The following is a 12177-nucleotide window of genomic DNA, read 5'->3' on the forward strand; positions in this document are numbered from 1 at the left end:
TAACAATTACATTAGAACATCTGTTGCTAGCTAACAATTTCACATCAGCTTGTCATCAATAATGCGCCCAATGAAGCAACAATCATCATTACAGGCAGTAAAATGGATCAAGTTCATGAGAAATAAAAAGTTCACAGGCAGTAAAATTTATCAAGTTAAGAATACCAAAGTTGATCCCACTGAAAGGCACATCCTCTGCCACATTCCCTGCACTGGTTTAAGCCTTAGATAAAATGTTTTCCAGATCCACATTGATCAGATGGGTGGGAAGGTATGGTACCAAATTTTAGATGTTTCCAAATTTAGATGAAATGCTATGAAAATGTAAACTGATAGTTTTTACTCTTAAATCTGTCCTCCCATGTCCCTTCTAAAGAGGGGAGTCATTCTGAAGTATAACTAATGAGATACTGTATGTGTAATGTCTGTAGTGTTTCAAATCCGATGCTACAATCCTGGCTACTAATGCTGCATGCAGCAGACATGGAATAACTTAAGATGGTAACTTCTTATGACTATAGATCGATTGTGGTGCCATTGTTAAAGAAATTCATGCGGGTTTGTGTTTGATCCTCTGGACTGTTCTATTGAATGTTTTGGTTACCTTCTTGTTGGCTTATGATTTAATGTTTTGGGATAAACCTCTCCTCTATAGGCACAACTAGAAGATATGGTTGAGAAATATGCTGCAGAAAGTCTAATGCTGAATAGAAGTGTTGTTATCAAAGCTTGATCTTAATGCCAAGAACAACACTGGAAGAGGAGGTGATGATGCAAGACAAGGACAGGGGAAATCAAAGAATAAAAAGAAAAAAAGGATCACAGAAAGGCTAAGGAATTAAGGTCTTAACTGCCACTAGTTATTGTTCTGTTTCTTTATTGTGATTTGGTTATCTTATATACAGAGTCTGTCATGCAAAGTAATTCCTAATAATATGCAGTTCCCTTATTTCAGGCAACTGGTGGTAGTGAGGATCAACAGGGAAATGTCGAACAAACGTCAGTCTTTTTTTATCCATACTATTACACTTGGTTCTGGAACCCTTCTTTTTTTCTTTTGGTTGGCAAATATGCATGTAAATTATCTAAATTTGTGCCAATATGTCATACCAATCTCTAGGCTTAAACTAAGTTCAATGTCTTTTCACTTGTGTTCTGCTTCAGTTCGGTACCAGCTGCACATGGCAAAGGTCATCCTCTTAATCCTGAGGTTGTTGGTCCTGTAACCACTGATGAATTAGAGCAAGAGGAAAGGGAACTTACACGTAAGGCTGAGAAGAGTGTAGGGTAGAGGAGCATCGAAGAATGCTTGCAAGGCATTTGGAGTACCAAAGGCAGATTGAGAATGAGGCCAAACAAAAACGCCTTGCTGAGATAGATAAGGCTTAAACCAGTGCAGGGAATGTGGCAGAGGATGTGCCTTTCAGTGGGATCAACTTTGGTATTCTTAACTTGATAAATTTTACTGCCTGTGAACTTTTTATTTCTCATGAACTTGATCCATTTTACTGCCTGTAATGATGATTGTTGCTTCATTGGGCGCATTATTGATGACAAGCTGATGTGAAATTGTTAGCTAGCAACAGATGTTCTAATGTAATTGTTAGCTAGAATGTAGACAAAATAGAACGTTAATGGTTGTTAAAAATGTAGAAGTAAATGCTACAAATGCAAACTATATGACAATATTTTCACACTGTTGATGTAACAAATTTTTACTAGTCTTCATTTAGACCCATCATTAAATTTTTACTTTCCACTAGTCACCAATCACATCATCAGTTTATAAAAATGTTTGTAAAATAGTTTATGGTTTTAGCATTTTCTAAAAGGCTACGTTAGTGGTTGGCCTAAAGCCTAAATAATAACAATTAAAATCTTGTTAACTCAATTGTAGCATTGCTTTGGCTAAATTGACCAATTCAGCCATAAAAGTATTATCTTCTCATAAGGAAAATTAAATTAAATTAAATAAGTAATACGAATAACACTTCCTCCTCTTCCTCCACTATCTATCTATCAAAATTTTGTGATTTGTTAGCTAATGCAACCAAATGATTGTTGAGAGCTTTTAGTCCAATTGGTTGGCACATCTTGATTTTTCCATGACATCTAGAGTTTAAAACCATNGTTGATATCATTGCAATGAGGAAAATTCTCCGACTTCAAATCTTGTGACTTGCCTTCATCTTGGCCTTTATTTCCAGAGTCATTTCTTGACAAATCTTCAATCAATTTTGCAGCGGCAACCACGTTCACTGGCCTCCAATCACCGATTTCAATTTCCGAAATTGCTACAGTTTTCGGCACAACAGACTGTAACTCCTCTGACAAAGTCCCTAAGTGGGCACTTTTCATATGCTCCAAATTCAATTCTTCATCCGAAAACCTCTGGCCACAACAACAACACGTTGAAAACTTCCAACTCTTCGTCTCCTTCGCGTACTCCACAGCCTCTGCCAACACCACTTTTGCCTTCACCCCCATCGATTTATTCTTATGGAGGAATTTTTCAATCCTGACACTCAGAAAATCCTTCTTTGCCTCCAAGCTCATCACATTGTTCCAATAGTCCCTGGCTCGTGTTATCATGTCGACATTGGACAAGACTTCCTTGAGTTTTCTTGTTGAAGTAGACAGTGATGGCATTTCCATCTTTTCAAAACTCTGCCTCTCCCTATCAAATCTTGTTTGTATCTCTTCCTTTCTATCTTGCAAAGCTTGAAATTCCTTACTTATCTCTGCCAGTGAATGGTCCTCAACGAGCCTCTTGAACTTGTACCTCTTAGCTTTCACTAATAGCTTTCTGAGCTCCGTTCTCACTCTCTCAATTCGCGACTCTTTGCTGGACTCTTGGGGGTATCCCTCGTTGATGATGCCCAAGTAATCTAGCCAGGGGTCCCGAGGATCCTCAATGGACATAGCAGACTCACATTCTTGGATGGCAGCGTCGTCATGGGCATTGGCTAAGTGGATTTTGGCTTTCAAGAAACCGAAAGCGATAGATTTTGGGGAAAGCGCGAGGGCTTTTTTGCTGAAGTCAAGGGCGGAGGCAATGTATTCGCGTCTTCGGACGACGTTAGAGTCTCTGAGTGAGATTTTCGTAAGGGTGAGAGCGGTGAGGGCGTTGGCAAGGGCGGAGTCCGGGTGGCCGGAAACTAGGGACTTGGCGACTTCCAGTGCCATGATGAAGTTATTAGCAGCAAGAAATTCGACAACGCGACCGCTTTCATCAAACAGTGAGGAAGAGGAAGAGGCCATTCTTTCTTGCTTCTTGTCCTTTTTGCTTTGGGGGGTTTTGGCGGTAAATGGAAATAGTGAGATTTATGTTTTAAAGAATATAATTTCCCAACAGAGAGTGCTTAAATAGGTAAATGGAAAATAAACCAATTGGAAATTATGTGATTTCAATACATATTAAAAAATAAATAAACAAGAATGGAAACTTGGCAGTTAGAATGTTTGATACCATTGAAATTTTGGTTTTTGCTTTTTACTATCTTGGGCTTGCTCAAAATTATTTTTATTATTTTTTTCATCATAATTCAACAGTTAAGTGTGGTTCCAGTTAGCTCAATTTAGTCCATTTTGTCCACTTCGATCATTAATTTTGGTTCACTTTGGTCTATTTGATACACTTTAGTCCACTCAGTTTATTTTGGTCCATTCGTTTAATTTCGGTCCATTTTAGTATAAGTTGGTCCATAAGGTCCAATTCAGTCCACTGCAGTCAATTTGATCCATTTCGGTCTACTTAGGTCCATTTAAGTCCATTTAGTCCACTTTAATCCATTTAGTCAATTAGGTTCTAAATGGTCCAAATCTTTAATTTTAGTCTAAAATATACAAAAAAAATAGATATTAAAAATTAGAGATATGTGCCCCTTAAAAAGCAATTAAAATTATAAATATTCAAAAGATTACTTTAAAATTCAAGTTTCAATCATACAAATTTATAAAGTGATACAAAATATTTGTTTTCATTTATAAATATTGGTAATATCAACAACTTTAGAATAGTCTAATAACCATGATTTTTTTTTTTCAAATAATTTGATTGTTACAACAAGAGAGGAAAGATTTTTTTTTTTTTTTTTTTTAAAGTAGAAGAGAGAGGGAATCTTTGAATCTGAATATCTCTGTTAAAAATATCAAAATGTGTTAATCTGTTGAACCCATCAAATTACAAGGCTTTTGACATAAATTTCAAGTGGTTGCTACCTCTAGAAGTTGAGTGGGTTGCGCTAAAACTTTACTCTTTAAATCAGATAGAAAAGAGAAAAAATTTGGCTTAAGCCCCTTTGCTGGAATGCCCTATATATTAAGATGGGTGTTCTTTAGTCTCACCCATTGGTATTTTGTCAATCTATCGAACTTGAAAAGTCAAAGATCGCACCCATTTGATACGTATGTTTAAATAACAGTTTTCAATTTTTTTTTTAAAATACATATAGGTGAAAAAGTGTGTAGAAATACGTGTAATGTTGTTTAAAAATTGAAAACATATGTTTGAATTCGCGTACCAAACGGGGCGAGAGATTTTTTCTATTCTGTTAGTTTTTGTGGTTCACTACTGTGTGGTGGGGTATGTGATCTATGTTGGGCTTTAAGTCCAACATGTGTTGTGATGCCCATCAAACTTAGAGGTCCATTGCGTTGTAGTTTCGTCCGTTATAACTATTGGGCTTGGACTAATCAAAGCCCAACAAAAATTATTCTAGAACTATATATATAAACAACCACACTTTATCATCACTAATTTTAGTAGGAATTTCAATTTATTAAGATGAACTAAAATGTGTCCATATGATGCAAATTAATTGGATTCTCAAAAAATAAATAAATGATGCAGATTAATTAGAAATTATATATTAACTAATGGATTTCAATAGCTTATCTGAACTTTTTTCTTTTCTCAAATAAAATATTTATGTTTAAATCTAGCTTACATTGGAAAAAAATCTATTATTTTTTTTAGATTTTTAGAATAAAAATAAGTAAACAATAACATTAAAATAATTTAATATAAATGGTATATATTTTTAATATCTTGCAAATGATATGACATTACGTATCTGTTTAAGAACAGTTTATTTAACAAAAAACTAAAATTTTTTTTACTAAAAATACTGTAGGTAAAGATAAAAGTTAGCTGAAATGATACAATAGGATCCATAAATAGTACCAAAAAATATAGTAAGACCTATAAATAATAGCAAAAATAAATTAAATAATAAAATAACTAACAAAAATAATCAATGCCAAACTACGCTACATCTTCAAGTCAAAAAGTAGGTTGTCATGCACTTTCTCTTGTAATTTTTAATACTGGGCCTACAAGACAAAAAAAAAAAATTCTTTAACTAAGCAAAGCCCAACAAAAACAATCTAAAGTTATATATATATATATATATATAAACAACCACACCTTATCATCACTAATTTTAGTTGGAATTTCAATTTATTATGTTAAACTAAAATGTGTCCATATACTACCATACATCTTTGGTGCAATGGTTACTTTACAAATATTTGAGGGGTATTGGGGGGAGGGGGGGAAGAGTCAGGGTTCAAGTTTAGAAGGAAAATTCACATACATATACATTTAGATTAGACTAAATTATAATTTCTATTTTGTATATAAAAAAATGTGTCCATATGATGCTCAAATTAATTAGAAATTATATATTAATATTAACTTATGGATTTTAATAGCTTATTTGATAATTTTTTTTTCTCAAATAAAAGATTTATGTTTAAATCTATCTTACATTGGAAAAAAAAAACTATTATTTTTTTAGACTTTTAGAATAAAGATAAGAAAAAATAACATTAAAATAATTTTTTTGTTAATACATTAAAATAATTTAATATAAATGGTATATGTTTTTAATATCTTCCGAATGATATGACATTACATCTTCAAAGTTGGATGTCATGTACTTTCTCTTGTAATTTTTATTTCTAAGGCCTACAACACAGAAAAAATGTTGAGTCCGGATTAGGTCCAGTGTTTAGTGACACTGGAATTGTTGAGATTATGACACGTGTCTATTTTTGGATACATGTCATTATCCGACCAAATCCAATGCACTAGAAACACTGGACCCAAAACTCTCCCAAAAATGCTAAACTTCAAGGTGATAAAGTGGGGTTTTTTTTTATTTTTTTTTTAACATTAATACAAGGTTGACTTTTTGGATAGAAATATTGAAATTTTTGGATTAGGATCCGACGTATTGCACTTTGACTTTGCACCCCCTCAACCTCTCACAAGCCTTTTCACTATTTTAACTTTAATTATTTTACTTTTCTTTTTACTTTTTTTTTTATTCAAGAATTGAAATTGAAAGTTGTATTTTTTATAATAAAAAAATTCAATATCAGCTCTTAATAACTATTGCATTAATTAATCTTAATTTTAATTGGTGAGGAGTCATCATACATCAATAAATAAGTTTGGAGAGTATATATATATATATATATATATAAGGTTGGGTTCAAGTTACACTTGGTGTAACTCTAAGCAATATTACACCACTCAATATTTTTTAATTGGATGCAAATATTGAAAAATCCACCATTAAATTACATTATCTTCGCATATTCTTCATGCTTGCCAAATTTTGAGATTATCAAAGATTAATAGCTATGTCATCAATCAATTGTTAAAATTCAAATTTTTGGAGTTTAAAATAATGCATAAAAGATAAGTTTATAGATTAAATAATAAATAGCATCCGATTGATATAAAAATTGGCATGCATATTAAGAACATATAGAACATATAATTCAACGGTTGGATTTTCAAAATATTAATTCAATAACAAGTTATTGGAAGGTGTAACATTACTTAAAGTTACACTAGGTGAAACTTGAACCCAACCCATATATATATATATATATTAAAGTCAATTTGATGTAGGTAAAAATTACATCGATATATTTTAAAAAACTGGATCGATTATAAAATTGAAAAGAGAGTGGTTCTCGGGTCGGTCCATATAAAATAGATATTAATTCTCACACATTCCTTATCATACATTAGTCGTACACATCACACTTTTCATATTTAAAAGTGGATGTCAATAGCGGGTTCCAGTTAACTCAACTAGTGAAATCTCTAATGGTTGTATAAGAAATCTGGAGTTCAATCCCCGCCTACACCAAAAACTGATTGGTGTCTTGGTCTGATGATAAAGAGCTATCATCAAGGACGAACGCCATAAGTTAAAACTCTCAAAGAAAAAAAAAAAAGTGAATGTCAATAAAAAAAAAAATGTGAATACATCAACAAATGTGAAAGATCAAAACCCACAATTATAATCCCATCAAGGCTCCGGTAGTTTATGTGGTATTATTTATTATCGTTATTTTGCTTGAGATTGATAAGTTCACACTAAAGATCCCCTTTTTCATTCAATTAAAAAAAAAAAGTGTAAAAGATCAATTACTCTAATTAGATTGTGATTTCAAAGTATTGGGTTGATTAGGTTTGCACTAGGGTTTGGGCCTTATCCCAGACATTAGGAACTTAGATTGGGTAGATTCTCTCGTGCAATAATGAAATGCATTCATGATAAGCCCAATTAGAAGATAGATTAGACTCTATGGGCACATTTTTTATTAAATATTTAAACAAATCATTCTTTTTTGTTTAATGGTAAAATTTCTTATCATTATTCAAAATATCTATAATTAAATCATGCATATACGGCTACCAATCAGTAAGTAAGCCATAAATGCAATAAATCTTTAATAGATAAATTTTAAAAAAATTATGAAGGCAATTACATTGTTCTCTCTCTCTCTCTCTCTCAAAGAAAAAAAAAATTGTTTGTTCAGCCTCATTCTCCTGCTAGTTTTATATTTTCTATTTGTTTGGTGGTGCATCTAGTGCCTCCCTCTCTTGATGTCCAACTAATCGAATTGTGACTTTTGCCATACCCTATGAATTAGAGAAGGTTTTGAGAGCCTATGACAAGTATTGCTTTTGCTGACCTTCATTTATTGACATTATTGTAAAGCTAGTGCGAGAGTGACTTCACTCTTTACACTATCATCATGAATCCAATAATGCCATATAATTGCGATAAATCAATTCAAGGCCCTGTCACCGTGTTGCAATGGTCCAAAAAACTTCAAGGCCACATATAATTAAATCAAAATTGAACAAACCTATTTCAAAATTTTGAAAGTTACAAGAAAAAAAGAAAAGAAAAAAAAATTCAATCTACTAAGAAATAATTTAAGAACCGAAATCATTTTAGGATTGGTCATAATGTCTATGTGATAAATTGATAGATATTTGATTTATGACATGTAAAGAATATAACTGAATTTGTCGAAATCCATGATGAGGATTGGCTTGGAAAACTCCAAAGCCTCATAGAAGCCAACTATACAACGTTTATCCAATGGCCAATCAAAAAGGTCAAAATCAAGCAATTGGTTATATTTGTGAGATGTAACTATGTAAGACAAATAAGCTAAAACATTATATAGCTTCATCATTTATGTTTTTATCAACAATCCAATGCAACATATCCATGTTAGTATTCTAGTTCCCCCTTCTTCCACAACCATTGGATCAAACGACTTCTCAACTTAATTGCACTTCATTACAAAATTAAACCCCAAAATAAAATAAAATAAAATAATTAGAACAAAAAAATTTCTAAAAGATGAAAAGAAAATGCAAAGACATTCATGTCATAATGGAAAAAAAAAAAAAAAAATCCTTCTCACATTCTCTTTAATATAAAAGTAACTCATTTGTAGAAGCAAAAAAAAAAAAAAAAAAAGTAACTCATTTGTGTGGCGACTTCTTAACAGCTTAACCACTCTGTAAAAGTATTTTTTTTTTCTCTAGCAACAATAATTATCTTATCCATAAGAAATCTATATGCATCATTCATCCTTCCACAAAATCCTAAAAAAAACAGCCACTAAAAATTTTCTAATCATGTACCCCACACACACTTAAAAACACCCAAATCTCAACAACTAATCAAACCCCAAAGTTCTCACTACTTTTCCTCTGTCCAACCCAATAACATTCCGCCACATCAACGCCAATCACTTTGCCAGGTAACTTTGTCATAACCCCCAAACAAAAAAACATTAAAAAAAATAAAAAATTACAAGCCCATTATTGAGAGAGAACTAGACATAGAACGAGGTTGTGTGTGTATATGTGTTTTTGGTAGGAATGGCAATGAGGCGGGCGGGGCTGAAGGATGGGATCTTCGTCCCCATCCCGCATGGTTTTGTCTTGCCCCTTCCTCGCCCCGTCCTACATGACAGGGAAAACTTTCTCACCCCATCCCCGTCCCTTGGGGCCCTATGAAGCCCCTGCCCCACCCTGTAAAACTCTACTTTTTGTTAATTTGCCCTACAATTAGTACAATTTTTTTAATGAAACCTATTTCATTAATAAGAATATACTTGAAATTACAACTAAATTTATCCCATCAAATCAATTCAATTTTTAGAAAAATTTGAATAATATATCCAAACGTTTAATAAGACAATCACATCAAAAAAAAAAAAAAAAAACTCATAATATAACACATAACAAAATAAAGGCAGAGAACCACATTTGGTAGAATAAAATAAACTAATATTAATATGTTATTTAAATAATAGGGTTTTAGGGCATGAAAAATTTACAATTATAATCCTTTGCAACAGGAGCGAGGCAAGATAGGTCTAAAAAGTCTAAACCCATCCCCGCCCTACCCTGTGGTGCGGGGCTAAAATCTTACCTCATCCCTACCCATCACCTTTGCAGAGTGGAAAAAACCTACGCGTGGCAAAGCAGAGGAGGGACGGGTTAAGCAAGGTAAGACAAAATTGCCATCCCTATTTTTTAGTTCTCTCCGAAGCCTAAAGAGCGGTTTGCTCAGTCACTCACATTTTAATCTCCCAAAAAAAAAATCAAATCAAATCAAATCAAATTTTATTTATATATATTTATTTTTCATTGTAGAGAGAGAGATAAAAATTTAGAGAGAGAAAAAAATGGGCCTTTTTATTTTTTATTTTTTATTTTTTTTGGTTTTATTAATTTTCTTAATGCTTCAATGGTTGAATTAGAGTAGAAAGAAAACCCAAATGATTTTATGAATTCTTTTTTCTTTTTTTTTTTTTTTAATTGCTGGAGTTTTGATTGAAGCTATGATCTCTGCGAACTCAAAAGAAAGATCGATCTTCGATGCAGTGATTATTGGATTGGTTTGGATTTGAATTTGATTGGTGACCGTTTGATTTAGAGGGGGAGAGCACAATGAACGGTGGTGATGAGGTCGTCGCAGCTCCGGTGGACCCACCTCAGCCTCTGGAGTGGAAATTCTCTCAGGTTTTTGGAGAACGCACCGCTGCTGAAGAAGTTCAGGAAGGTATATATATAAATATATTTATTAAATAATGTTTTCAATTTTTTTTGGTAATGTTATCAATTTGTGAGAATTGTTGCTATTTGTGCCAGTATTTGGATCCAAGTGATATTTAAATGCATGCAATGAGGTTGCATGTTGGACTTTGTTCAGTAGAAAGAAAGAAAAAGAAATGCAAGGTCACATGCATTAATTGCTGTATTAAATGGTCTGTAAAGATTCACTTACTGAAGGTTACAATCTCTTTGGCTGATTGGTTATTTTAGATGGGGCATAGAAATGGACACTGTATGTTGTAAAGATATAAGCATTAGGATAAACATTCAGCCAAGGAGATCTCAACAAAATGGCATCTCCTTCCTCCATTGGCAAAAGGTGGAGGGCAGAGGTCACTGGATGAATTCTGAGTGTGTGGGTGAGTTGTTTTTCCGGGAAATAAGAACTATGTATGTAAAACGAGGTATACTGTACAAAAAATCTTATTGAATTGTGACACTGGTGCATGTAACTGCTTTCTATGAGTTCTTCACTTCCATGTATCTAAATTTTTGGTTTATGGATGTATGATGGTTCAGAAAGTGACAAAACAGATGTAATGATTTCCACTTTTTATTTATTTTTCTCTTACTTTGATTATTGATGGCTTCATGTGAAAACTGTGGATTTCTTTGCTGTTGCAGGTCCAAGAAAAGAAGATCAAGAAAATTTCTGACATGAATTTGGACTCTTCAAAAGCTGTTGGAAATTGCAGTGTTGCTAGTTCGAGTAATTCACTTAGCCCTAGACCGTACCTTGCAAATGGAGGATGCCCAGACAGATCATACAGTTCTCTGAGCAATGAGCTCTCATTCCCACCAGGGGGCATTCCTTCACTACGTTTACCCATGGTAGTTGTATGTGATCCAGTATATTGATTTTTTTGGTCTGTATAATTTTTATTTTTTGGTTTTTTATGATGCATACATTCTTAAAATGGGCATGAATTACGTTATTATGAATTTTATTTGTATATAAAAATAAATAAAAAATCATCATCATTTGATGCCACTACTCACTAGGTTATAACTTAAACCAGCTTTGAGCACCAAGAAAGATGAATGCAAGAGCAAGGAAAACCCTAGCTGCACCAAGGCATGCCTTGAAGCCTTTCCTTCTTCAGAGAGCAATGATTTTGTCTGGGTCTTAGATTTGGGCTTTGATTGATTTGGACAAATTAAATATAAGAATAATTGAGATACACAATCTTTTCTGTCGACGGCCCGACTTTTTTATTTGTCTTTACGAATAATCAGCGTATTTTACAAAAGGTCTTTGATATTTTATCATTTTTTTCTTTTGAGGCAGTTCAAGAACTATTGATCATATTCTAAAGAGTCGAGCACAAAATTGGGCTGTTTGTGATTGTGACTAGTTTAAACTTTAAACTCAAGAACGAATGAGTCAAATTCAAACTCAGATTTGTGGGTTTCAGTTTTTCGGCCTGATACAACAATAAATCCATGGGCTTATTGACAAGAAGGAAGGAAAATAGGCGTCAGTAGAACAAAGCAAGCCCAGCTCGTAAGCCTCATAAGACATACCAAAGATCCAAGAAAAAAAGGACGGAAACATGGCAACTTAAACCAAAACGCTTTTATGGTGAAGAGGATGTAGCTCATTAAAAATACCCACGCCAGCTAAACGCACACTTAGCAAATTCAGCCCATCACAATCAGTGAAATGCATCGCACAAGCAATTTACTAATTGTTTTAATTGTTGAATTGTAGGAATTTTAGATCA

General features: G+C 33.1%; 1 protein-coding gene across 1 annotated transcript; it reads left to right on the forward strand.

The window, feature by feature from the left end:
* Positions 1–10288: 10288 nt before the first annotated feature.
* On the forward strand, positions 10289–11311 carry LOC112018026 (serine/threonine protein phosphatase 2A 55 kDa regulatory subunit B alpha isoform). The gene is made up of 5 exons (XM_024050535.1): positions 10289–10400; positions 10490–10502; positions 10664–10857; positions 10973–10989; positions 11078–11311. The coding sequence occupies exons 1-5, from the start codon at positions 10289–10291 to the stop codon at positions 11309–11311; spliced, it is 570 nt and encodes a 189-aa protein (XP_023906303.1).
* Positions 11312–12177: the final 866 nt, after the last annotated feature.

Source organism: Quercus suber, unplaced genomic scaffold (genome assembly GCF_002906115.3).
Source record: "Quercus suber isolate HL8 unplaced genomic scaffold, Cork oak 2.0 scaffold_187, whole genome shotgun sequence".
Classification (NCBI taxonomy): domain Eukaryota; kingdom Viridiplantae; phylum Streptophyta; class Magnoliopsida; order Fagales; family Fagaceae; genus Quercus; species Quercus suber.

Excerpts from the sequence above, each read along its gene's own strand:
- LOC112018026 (XM_024050535.1), top strand. The coding sequence starts at position 10,289 with ATGAACGGTGGTGATGAGGTCGTCGCAGCTCCGGTGGACCCACCTCAG.